The sequence below is a fragment of the Benincasa hispida genome, chromosome 9 (genome assembly GCF_027475165.1).
Source record: "Benincasa hispida cultivar pf3 chromosome 9, pf3_genome.v1.1, whole genome shotgun sequence".
Lineage (NCBI taxonomy): Eukaryota > Viridiplantae > Streptophyta > Magnoliopsida > Cucurbitales > Cucurbitaceae > Benincasa > Benincasa hispida.
Genome location: NC_143486.1, coordinates 47,722,490 through 47,735,299, shown reverse-complemented (window position 1 = coordinate 47,735,299; position 12,810 = coordinate 47,722,490). Strand labels below are relative to the sequence as shown.

Below are 12,810 nucleotides of genomic sequence, written 5' to 3'. Positions count from 1 at the left end.
GTCATATTGGTAATGGTGCTTCTAGTTGTGTTCTTGCCAATGCTTATTCGAGACTTTTTCGTATTGTGAAGCAACCAGAGGTTACTGGGCTAATGCCGGGATCCCTTCTACGTCTGCATGGAATTTAAACTTACGACGTAATCTTATTGAGTTGGAGATTGCTGAATGGGCTTCTGTATCCCTTTATCGGGCCGTTGTCAGATTGCATTCCTCTCCTGATACTTAGTTGCAACCACTTGATCCTTCTATGAGTTTTATTGTTAAATCTCTTATGGCTGATTTAGTGGGTGATATGAATTCTGTTTTGACTGATCTTTATTTCGTGATTTGGAAAGATAGATATCCCAAAAAAAATAATATCTTTCTTTGGGAGCTCAGCCCATTAATACTGCCGATCGTTTGCGGCACCGTATGCCTTATATGTCTCTTTCTTCCTCTTGGTGTCTCATGTGTCACAAGCATGCTGAGACGCCGGTCCATCTATTTTTGCATTGTTCTTTGGCTACTAGCTTTTGGGATCTTATTTTGCCTGCATTTGGTCGGTCATTTACTTGTCCTAATAACATCTCTGAAGTTTTGGCTTCATTATTCGTGGGTCATCCTTTTGGTGGTACCAAGAAGACGATTTGGTTGGCCTTTATTCGTGCGTTCTTTTGGTGCTTATGGGGTGAAAGGAATAGAAGACTATCTAATGATGCCTTTTCTTCTAGTACTTGGTTTTTGGAGCTTGTTTTACCTACTGTTTTTTCTTGGTGTAAAACAAAGTACCCTTGCACTCATTTCAGTTTATCCTTTTCGTCAGTAATTGGCGATCTCTATTGTAATTCCTTTTGCTTGGGGTTTTTCCCTTGTACATATGAATGAACTGTTTCTCTTACCCAAAAAAATGTTTGTATTTATAATTATTTTCATGTAAGATCTTTTCCTTATTGGTAGATAGTTATTCTTCTATATAAGAAGATCTTGTATCTGTTCACAATATAGAAAAGAGAGAATAATATTTTCTTCACAAATTCAAGTTAAACAATGAGTATAGTTCTAGTTATTTATTTTTCTTTAAATTTCCACACACCAGAAAGATTGTTAGTTACTCCAGAAAAAATGTTTGTTATTTATTTTTCTTTAAATTTCCACAGCAAAATATAGTACTAATCAAAGAAAATAAAAGCACTCCAATTCAAAAATATATCTTGCACTGGAAAATTAGCATAAAGCTTGGAAAGAAAACACCAAGAGGAACAATTAAGCCTTGCAACTTCAAAATGCTCTAGCCATGCGAGAGATTTGTCACGCAAAACCATTTGGTCTCTCAAACCAAATTTCAGCAAGCAAGACTTTGACCGGATTTGTCCAAAGCAAATTAGATTGAGGCTTGAATGATGGACCCACCAGGATTCGAACAACATTAACCTTGAAAGACTCTCTAAAAACCCACTGGGAACGGAATATGGAGAGTAATTTCTTCCGATAACCAAGAGAAACAGCAGCCGAAAAACAAGTGATTAAGGTCTTTGCTTGCAGCTTGACAAAGTGGACAAATTGATGGAGATAAATAATGTAAGAGGAAGAGTTGAGGAACAATTTAATGTTCCAAAAATCATTGCCCAAATAAGAATATTAATTCTTTTTGGACTATTGGTCTTCCACTTTCTTCCCCATTAAAAAATGAAGAAGCTGCTCAAAATCAAGAATTTCAGCCTCTTTCAGCAACCTTCTGAGTGAAATTTCCGAGGACAAATTAACACTGTCCCAATGGTAAAAAACAGATCCATTTGGTTATGAAGCTATCCTGAAAAGTCGTGGAAAGCGAGAACAAAGTGCTTAATTACCATTCCATGCATCCTTCCAGAAAGAAATTCTTCTGCCATCACCCAATTTAAAAATTGCAAAAGCCTCTACTTGCAACCAAACTTTGGAAATGTGCTAACCCTTGAACTTCTTAGGCTCATTCCAAATTTTCCAGCCGTATTCCATGAAAATTGATTCTTGCCATGAATACTCTGAACCACCTTGCACCACAACGAAGCAGATTCATGCAAAAATCGCCAACCCCATTTAGCCAAAAAGTGCCAAGTTTCTATTTTTAAGCCATCAAACCCGAGACCTCCCTCCATTAAAGTTTTTGCATTTTTTTTTGTTTTTAAAATCTCTATATAATAAGCTTAGTTTTCTTTTTATTGTGATTTTGATGCAGAGAACTTCAAAATAAAGGACATTTGCCAAAACGCGAAGGAAACATGTCATAACTGGTTTTGCAAAATTGGTGCCATTCAAGAACTTCTTCCACGCATGTAAAGTTATTTCTTTTTGCTGGGTTATTTAACAAGAGATAATGCTGTCATTTTGCCTTTATGTAAAGTGGGAATTTTGAACATGGCCTAAATTTCATTTTATGGGGTTAATGGTCCATAGAACCTGGGTTCTATCAGATCAGAACTTTCAGAAGGCAGGGTTAGTGGGGTGGCCATGACAAATGGACTTGTACTTGGTCAGTTATTGCTTTATTTTTTATTTTTTTATTTTTTATTTTGTTTTCTTTTACTATTTCACTTGTAAAATAGAACTCAAGAACACAACTGTCAACATATAGAACAGACCCTGTACAAGTAAGGTCATAAAATAGACTTGCAAGAGAGAAGGCTGAAAAAGAAATAGAAGAGAATATATGTGTATATATATGTGTATACACACACACACACACATATATAGAATAGATCCTGTACAAGTAAGGTCATAAAATAGACTTGCAAGAGAGAAGGCTAAAAAAGAAATAGAAGAGAATATATATGTGTATATATATGTATACACACACACATACATATACACATACATATATACATATATATACACATATATACACACACACACATATATTGAAAAGGAAACGAGACCTTTCATTGATGTAATGAAAAAAGTCTAATGCTAAAAATAAAAGATATAATTGAAAATAAAATTTCAAATAAAAGATACAAATTAAGTTGGAATGAGAAAATGATAGCATTCCAATTCAAACTAGTGTCCTCAATAGAATAATTTGAAAAAGCCTTAGATCGAGAACACCATGAGGAGGTGAGATGACAGGCGGAATCCAAACGAACATACCAAGAGAATGATTATCATGAAAAACCCGCTGACTTCTCACGAAAAGAATTGGCAAAACTCCCTCCCTCTCTCTCTCTTCATCTGATATTAATTTCTTTACTTGGTTTAAGAATAATTTGATTTCAGATGATTCTTTTGATGTTGCTAACCATCTGATGGCCTATGAAATTCAGAATTTGTCTCTCCTAAAATTAGAGATTTCTTCTTTGTGTATCTTAGTTTAGTTTAAACCATTAAATTGTGTATTGAGATAATTCTGTTGGCTTTTAATTTTTATAAAATGAGATTGAGAATTCTTTCTGACTTTTGTCTTTGATCAGAGGATGTGATTGTGACAAAACTCCTTTGTATACATTGCAATAACCTTCTGTTTTACGGAATATTATTTATGCTAACAGTAGGTTATTTCTTCTTATTTCAGTTATTTGGAGTTAGCCTTATTGCCTTGCTGGCAGTTCTTGTGTGATCAACCTGTAGTTGTCGCACAGCGCTTGGTTGTGATGGCTAGAGGATTGGCTGATCCTTTGGCGTCTGCGTACTGTCGTTTGTACTTGACTCATTGTGCACAGAAGTTGCCCTCGTGTGAAGTAGGTATGTCATACTGCCATAAAATTGGTTTGTGCAAATTTATTGTTTGTGTGGCTTAGAGGTGTGAGTGTTACTCATTCCTGCATTGTTCTTTTCCTAATGATTGGATTTATTGTTTCAACCTATAACATCATTTATTGGGTTTTATACATTTCCTGTTGTCTTTATCTATTAAACTGGAGATATTTCTTGTTATTTCTTTGGTTTATACTTCTATAAATTTTAATATGGCTTCTCTATATTAAAAAAAAAATGTATATAAGAATTTTGTAGTCACCAATTGATGGAGTTTCTTTTAACCTCCCTTGGTTTGGGGTTTAGTTTATGTGAGAGCACTGATAGGGGTACATTGGAAATATTATTAAGATATTATTAACGGTAGAATAATAATTAGTTAGGGTGTTTTTGTTATAAATAAAGGAAGTTTCCCTCTCCGACCAAAACTCTAGCACCTTTCTTCCTTCTCCGATCAGTTTTTCAGTCTTTTTTCATCAAAGCCCATCGCCTTAGTGTTACATCTAAAAGCATCTCTAAAGGAACTCTCCTTTCTCCCTCTCTGTGTCCAACAACTTCGACCACCAGCATCCACCTCCTTTCCCATCAACCCGTCATCCCCCACACCTGAAATCCCGAATATTTTAACCATGGAAGTAAAGAGTTGCAAGGTGAACAACTTGTTTTTCTATACATGGCGAGAATTTGGCAAATATATTGTGGAAGACGTTGAAGTAGGAAACAACTCGTCCTCTCAAAATTGCAAATTTTTTTGGTTTGTGGAAAATATATCAGATTTGATCAAGAGCTCTCTATCTAGTTTTTTCCTCAGAAATGGAAGGGATGGAAGCGGGGCAACAAAGTTATCCAAGTTACACATCTCTTCGGGTTGGATTATGAGATGCGTTGTTTGGCCATCTTTAGGAGGCAGACAATATTTACATATTCTGTGGGCGTCTCAACACAAGGATGGCTGGCTTTTGCTGAAATGCTCAAAAACTTGCTGGAGATGAAGGAATCACCAGGAATTCGATACTTTGTTCAGCTGTAGCAGAAACGGAGCTTGGAGGAAGACGTCAAATTCAACGCCCAATTCGCCCCTGTTTTGGACCTGATAAACAGAGCAAACTTTCTTATTGGATTCGGAGAAACTATGATGTTTTTAAGGCAGATTTTAATGACCTCTAGATTGTTTCATTACTATTTGAGTTTTATGAATGGCCAGAAATAGCTAACACACTGAAGTTATATTTTGATACAGACGTCATTATGGAAATAATAGATTATCTAGGAAAATGGTAGGAATGTGGTCAGTTTCATTTGAAATTTGAAAAATGGAAGAAACAAGTGCACAGACGACCGAATGTGGTAAAGGGATATGAAGGTGGGATCTTGATTAGAAATCTACCATTAGATTAAAGGAGCAGGCAAACGTTTGAAGCTATTGGGGCTTACTTTGGCGGATTAGAATCTATTGCACTCAAAACTTTGAATTTTATTAATGCTACCGAAGCAAAAATTCAAGTTAAAAGAAATTTATGTGGTTCTATGTCATCTACCATAGAAATTTTTGAGGAGAACAAAGGTAGCATAACATTTTCCTGAATTATGGAGGTATAGAGTTCTTAGACCCCCTTAATAAAGTCAAAGGAGCATTGTTTGTTAAAGACTTTTCGAACCCATTTGACTTAGTATGGTTAAAACAAGCTTTGAAAAATGAAGATATAGTTTTCTCTAGTTTGAATCAAGAATGGGGCTTTCTTGCTACTCCTTGTAACCCCTACAACTTCTCAAGGAATCCTTTTGCATCTTGCTCGAAGGGAAATCGAAGGAATAATCTGATACAAAGTTCGTTGGGGTGATCGCAGGAGTGTAGTCACAAGGAATCTCCGACATTTGTTTCCCAACCGCAGGCGGAAGTTCATCTCAATAGAAGTCCAATCTGGTTAGGTGTGAACAGAGATAACGTCTTAATGAGGATAGAGAATTCAGCTATGCCTCGAAAATCAGATGGAAGTCCGAGGGACGATGCTCGCAAAGGCGCGAAAAGGTATTTTCAAAATTTGTTCGTTGATTGCTATTTGAAGGAAGTCCAAATGTCTAAGCTTGTCGAAAGCACAACTGTTTCTGTCGATTACCACAACCCATTCAATGAAACCATGCCTAAAGTTGTCTCGAAGCCAACATAGAGTGATGTTTCTAATTCTGAAGTTGCCAACTCTCGTAGTAAGGTCATTAAAGTTGTGATTACAGTAAAATCTTCTCCCATGGACAGAAAGAAGTTGATAATTTCCAACAGAAGAAAAGTCTCTCTCCGGTGAATCTAAAAGCAAAATGCAGCATGAACAAACCATCCTCAGATTCCAAAAAATGTGCACATTGGTCGAAGCCATTTCCCAAACACTTTGCTAAGAAGAAGACCACCTTTTTTTAATTCATGGACAACAATTACAAACTCAGATATTCTCGAAGAATGTTGTGTTAAAATTCAGATCCCTGGCATATTCCCAAATAGGTTAGAAAATTCCAATTTACAATAGTGCTCCTTTACTCTCTCAGATCTTAAACTACCTGGCTCGGATTTATCTTTCATGCGAGGTATTCCAAGTCAAGACAGAGGCAGCAAGATTCTGATGAAGATTCAATTGTAAGTGCGAGCAGTGAAGAGGTTGAGAATTCGGAGGCAGAAGAAACACGAGAAATCTATTGATTTGGATGAATATGGCAAGGAGATGGATCAATTGTTTCAAATAGAAGAAGCTCCCACAGTGGATAAATCTGAATTCTTCTCATTCCCTCCCCTCAACAAGAACGACCTTCCCTAGAATCTGCATTCTCTATTAGAAGACTGTGAAATCACCCTTGGATGATCAAGATCATAAGTGGAAGACAGTTGGGATTGAGTATTCTGTCAAGATAGTAGTTTGACCTTGATGAAGAAACTAAATCCGGACCTAGTGTTAATTCAAGAAACAAAGAGAGATAAGTTTGATAGAGCGAAGGATGTTGGATGGTATTATATTGAAACGATAGGCAGATTAGGAGGTATTTTAACCATGTGGGACGAAGGGAAGATCTCAGTGATAGAGGTCATCAAAGGGGAAAGGTCTTTATCAGTCAAATGCTTGTCTACTTGCAAAAAGTGTGTTGTTTGCTTTAATAGTTAGGAGATAATGAGAGTGCTATGGAGGTGTTAATCTAGTTGAGATGTCCTGGTGCACTTGCTGATCCTTGTTATGTTATGTTTTTAGTGTTTGTTTCCTTTCATTCACTTGTAATAGCTTTCATTATCTTAATGAAGTGGTTTGTTTCTTGTTCCAAAAAAAAAAATAACAAATGTTTATGGCCCAACAGATTATAGAGAAAGAAGCAGGTTATTGTCAAAATTGTCTTCTTTTGCTAATCATTATGTAGAGCCATAGTGCATAGGGGGAGATTTCAATATGACCCGCGGTGTTCAAGAGAGATTCCCTATAGAAAGAATGACAAGAGGAATGAGAAAATTCAATAAACTCATTGGAGATACTAATTTGCTGGAAATCCCCCTTTCTAATGGAAGATTGACATGGTCAAGAGAAGGATCGATAGTTTCGCAATCTCTTATTGATCGATTCTTCGTATCAAACAATTGGGAGGAGGTTTTCGACAATTCAAGAGTGGTTAGGCGAGCTAGACTTCTATCCGACCACTTCCCCCTATTGTTTGAAGCGAAGCATTCGAATGGGGTCTAGTCCCATTTCGATTCTGCAACAGTTGGTTGAATGTCAAAGAATGTTGTCGTTTGATTAAAAGAAAACTGGTGGTCGATTGCCAACAAGGATGGGCCAGTTATGCTATTTCTTCTAAGTTAAGAAACCATTAGCTTAACTACACTTACTTTAGCAAAAGTCCTTGCTGAAAGAATCAAAGTAATTATGCCAAGCATAATAGCCCCTACACAAAGTGCGTTTATTAAAGGAAGGCAAATTCTTGATCTTATCCTCATTGCCGGCGAAGTCGTGGAAGAGTATAGATCCAAGAAGAAAAAAGGTTGGGTTTTAAAGCTTGATTTAGAAAAAGCATTTGATAGAGTGGATTGGGAGTTTCCGGAGAAAGTTATACAAAGAAAAAATTTGATCTCATTGGATCTCCTGGATAATGGATTGTGTTTCTAACCTAAAGTTCTCTATCTTTATAAATGAAAGACCTAGGGGTAGAATTAAGGCTACAAGAGGCATTAGGCAAGGAGACCTACTTTCTCCTTTTCTATTCCTCTTGATCAATGAGATTCTAAGGTCGTTGATTGCAAGGCTGCACGAAAAAGGGAAATATGAAGGCTTTCTTGTGGGAAAAGATAAGGTGCATATCTCCATTCTTTAGTTTGCTGACGATACCTTGTGTTAGTCTGCAAATATGATGATGAGATGATCGGAAATCTAAGAAAAAATATTGAAATTTTCGAATGGTGTTCCGGCCAAAAGGTAAATTGGGAAAATTTTGCAATTTGTGGGATTAGTATAGAGGACAATAAGCTGAACTCAGTAGCTGCACAACTTAATTGTAAAGTGGAGCTTCTACCTTTGATGTACCTTGGCTTACCGTTGGGAGGATATCCCAAAAAAGTGTCATTTTAGCAATCGGTCATTGACAAATTGCAAGGAAAGCTAGATAAATGGAGAAGGTTTAACTTATCAAGAGGTGGGAGGGCCACACTTTGCAAGTCCGTTCTCTCGTGTTTACCCAATTACTATATGTCTTTATTTATGTTGCTAGAAAAAGTGCTCGTCATATTGGAGAGAATCATGAAGAACTTCTTTTGGGAGGGCCACAAAGGAGGGACGATCAATCACTTAGTAAAATGGGAGTTCATTACTAAGGCTCAAGAGGATGGAATGCTTGGCTTTGGTGGCTTAAGAGCAAGAATTTTGGCTCTCCTAGCCAAATGGGGGTGGCATCTAATAAATAATGAAAATTCCCTTTGGAGCCAAGTTGTAAAGAGTATTCATGGGAGGGACATGTTCAATTGGCACACTTCTGGAAAAGTAAGCCTCAGAATCGCATTCTGAATTGATCCTTGGGTAGATAATATTCCATTAAAGGTCAGTTTCCCGAATCTATTCAGAATAGCACTTAATCTCAATGGTTCGGTCATGGAACATTGGGATTCCTCCACCTCCTCGTGGTCCATTGAATTCCGTAGATTTTTAAAAAAGGAAGAGATTATTAACTTTCAGAACTTGTTGAGCATCATTTCTAAGATTTTGGTGCGGGATGCCCCTGATAAGCGCTCATGGTTGCTTGAATCTAATGGATCTTTCTCCGTCAAATCTCTTGTTACACATCTATCATTGGCCTCCCCTTTAGATAAGCATTTGAAGAAAGCTTTATGGAAATTCAAGAGCCCTCAGAGGGTTAATATAACGATTTGGATCATGCTTTTTGGGCTTCTTAATTGTTCCTCAGTTATGCAAAAAAAAGTGCCTGCACAATGTCTATCTCCTAATATGTGTGCCCTTTGCAAAGCCTATTGGGAGGATTTGCAGGACCTCTTCTTTGACTGTTGGTATGCTAGAAATTGCTGGCAGAAACTTTTTGCTTGCTTTAATACTAGTTGGGTGTTTGGAAAAGTTTCTAAAGAAAGTGCGTTATAAATACTCGTGGGGCCAAAGTTTAAGCTGACACCAAAACTCCTTTGGATTAATACTGTTAAGGCTTTGCTTACAGATTTATAGTTTGAAAGAAATCAAAGGGTTTTCCACGATAAAGAGACTCCTTGGTTTTCTCGCTTTGAGACAACTAAACTGAATGCTCCTCATGGTGTTCTCTATCAAAGGCCTTTGCGGATTATTCAATTCAAGATATATGTATCAATTGGAGAGCCTTCATGAACCCAGACCTCTAAGATGCCGCCCCTGCTTCTATGCCATTCTTCTACCATGCAGACTCTTTTTTTTAGTGTTGTTCTTTGGGTTTCTTGTTCTCTTCTGGGTGTTTTTATTAAATTCCTTTGCTTGTTTTGCTGTCTTTATAACTTTGTATTAGATGGACCTCAGTGTTTGGGCCTGTTTTGTTTCCCAGTTGTATTTTTGTTTATTTTGTTCTCCTGGGAAGTGATGGGATGCTATGGAGGTGTTAACCTAGTTGAGATGCCCGGATGCACCTCCTGATCCTAAAGTTTTGTTCTACTAGTATCTTGTTGTAATTTGAGCATTAGTCTCATTTCATTATCTTAATGAAGAGGCTTGTTTCTTGTTTAAAAAATATAAAAGAAGTTGAGCACCTTAGGAAGGGGGATCATTTTGGTTAGTTAGTCTTTAGTGGATTGGTTGTAAGAGAGACATAACCCTTTTGAAAGGCTGTTTATTTGTAATTTCTTCTTGATATTGCAATATAGATATCTTTATGTTTTCATATATTTTCTGTGATTTGGTAACCTAGCAGTTTCTTATCAAAGGAAAAAAAAAAATTAATATTATGGCTGCTTCGTTTAAAAGTGTTTATTTGAGTCTGGCTGGTTAGTGGATGCTTAATATTTTTAGGGTAATTGCCGCCAGATGTATAACATTTTTACTAAATTATGTTAGTTTTGTATTTGACTTCACGTGAATTGGAAAGAACATTTGTATAGGCCAAGGCAAAGTTTTTGACCCTGGAGATAAGATTTCCTCCAATTCTCTATGTCGAGTTTCTGATTGATGCATATAGGATATTGAATTGGCCAATTTTGGTATTGGACGTGCTACTAAAATGACTATTTCATTCTTATTGTGAGAAATCATGTAAATTTTCCAGGAGTGCTAGTCTCATGTGTCAATGACATGAATGCTCAATTGAAATATTTCATACCAGCAAAAGAAACCGGCAGTTCTACGGATAACAAAGTCTTGCTTGTTGGAGTGATGGAACCAACAATTGAATATATTGTAAAATGCATATTTAAGTATGCCTCTCAGGTATGCTGTCTTCGAGTATGAAATGAGATGCTTGCAGTTTTTATGTAGTTACATTCTGTCCTGAATCCTAAAATAGTGAAAACCAGTTCGATTAAGTTTGGGTAGAAAAACTGACCAAACTGGATCCTTTACAAAATATATATATATATATATATATATATATATATATATATTAGTACAGTCTAAAGGATAAAAGGAGAGGAATCTCCAATAATAAAATCAAAGTTTTTATTATGAATAAAAAAGTATGAAAACAAGAAGACATTTCCTCTATTGAGAATTGTAAAGCAAATTAATTCTAATTCTAATTAATCAAAGAGACCAATTCTAATAAATCAAGGAAATTAATCTTAATCCTAATTAATTAAGGATTTAACTAAGATATCCTAATTTATGCTTATTCTACCACATTATATATATAAAAGTTTGATCTTTACACAATTTTCAAGAATACAGGAGAAATTAAAATGAAGATAAAAAAAAGTGCAGATAGTGACTTGGTGAGATTATCGATTAAGTTGATTAAAAGTGTTGGAACAAAGAGGAGAGAAGTAATTTAAAAACGGAATTAAAATATAAAGAGGGAAGCGAGAAATAATGTGAGAGAAAGTGAGGAAGAGATTCTGTAGAATCAAGAATGAAGTCATTTTTTGAAAGTGAGAAGAAGGAAATGAACCTTCTTTTTCCATTTTAGTTGGTTGGTTTGTCATTTCACCCCTATTAGGCTATCTTTTCTGAAACAACAAATGAAATTGACAAGTTACGAGGAATCATCAAAACATGGATTGATCGTTAAGCCAGCCCTGAAACCCTTCCAAGAACCGAAATACGTAACACCCCCCTATTACGTTATGTTGAAGCTTCAAGAATTTGATTGGCTGATACTCAACGTCTTTCCAATGTCTTCTTAAAGAGACAACTAGATGGAACACTTCTAGCACTTGGACTGGGAAGGAATATGGAGAATTCGCAGTGTGTCTCAATTGTTCTTCATCACATATTAAAGGAACTCGCAGTTGAAGTAGTGAGCTCGAATGCTATGGAATTTCTCCAGCTCATTGATCATAGCAATGATTCATCCTTCCGTCAGGTATTTTTATCTGGTGATATGCTGCAAACTAATTATTCTGCAGTTGGAAACTATCTAAACCAGTGCTGCAATATTTATTAATTTTCTCTGAGGCCATTTAAGTTTTTATATTGACTTTTGGATCTTTTAGTTTTTTCATCTTTCTTTCGGTTCAGTTCATGAATTACAGGTTACTCGGGCTCAGGCTTTGTGAGAAGAGACCTCCTGTGTATATTGTGGATGCTGTAATGAATAATGTACTTAAGGTATGAAATTATATTTAGTTTCATTTTAAATTCTTAAAGGAACGGTTTCAAATTATGAGAATAATTTTTATTGAAATTTGTGCTCTGAGGAAGACTAGTTAATTACCTTGTATGATTTACCGGCACTTGGATTTTGTTCTTTTATTCTTTAATTTCATTTTATAAGAAAAACATTTCTAAATCAAATTTAATGAATTATCCAATAACTAAAATTGTTACAAAAAATTAGCACAATTGAAACTTTTACAAATAATGTATTGAAATAGGAGCTCATGAATTTCTTAGCATTATTTTTAGGGCAAGTTATACAAATTACTCTGGATCCCTTTCCCTTTATTATTATTTTTTTTTATTTTTATTACTTTTTTTCAGAGAAGCTACTCTGGAACTATAATGATGATAGAGATTGTTATAATTAATTGTAAGTTTTTCATTAAAAAAATCTCAAATTCTCTATTCATTTTCAAAGTAAAATAATGTAATTTATAAAATATCCGTTATTTTCTCATGTACTAATGTTATTGTAATGATTGAATGTCCGACTGTCTGTTGATTTTCCTACAATGCTTGAATTTCAAAATAAAAGAGATTTTATTCAAAGAAAACATGTGTGAGTGTTTGAGCTAGGTTGTGCACATCTTGACTCAAATTTTATTTATTAAAAAGGTATTTCCCTTAGAATTTAGTTATATTAATACTTCAATAGCAAGCTTGGACAGAACTGTTCTGTTATGCTTGAATCACGGCAGCTAATCATGTAGCTCACATCTTTCATCCCTCATCTTTCCATTTGGCTGCTATTATGCATCTTTCACTAGTAGCCTCATTCGATTCTATTTTTATTGTGGTTTTTCCTTCC

General features: G+C 35.6%; 1 protein-coding gene across 11 annotated transcripts in view; it reads left to right on the top strand.

The window, feature by feature from the left end:
* LOC120086318 (uncharacterized) overlaps positions 1–12,810 on the top strand; it is a 53,013-nt gene that overhangs the window by 19,603 nt on the left and 20,600 nt on the right. For all 11 annotated transcript variants that reach the window (XM_090317996.1, XM_090318002.1, XM_090318004.1 and 8 more), the window contains 5 exons: positions 2,195–2,291; positions 3,524–3,693; positions 10,456–10,616; positions 11,530–11,706; positions 11,862–11,951. In XM_090317996.1, coding sequence (XP_090174122.1) covers positions 2,195–2,291; positions 3,524–3,693; positions 10,456–10,616; positions 11,530–11,706; positions 11,862–11,951 — 695 coding nt within the window. The remainder of the gene's footprint in view (positions 1–2,194; positions 2,292–3,523; positions 3,694–10,455; positions 10,617–11,529; positions 11,707–11,861; positions 11,952–12,810) is intronic.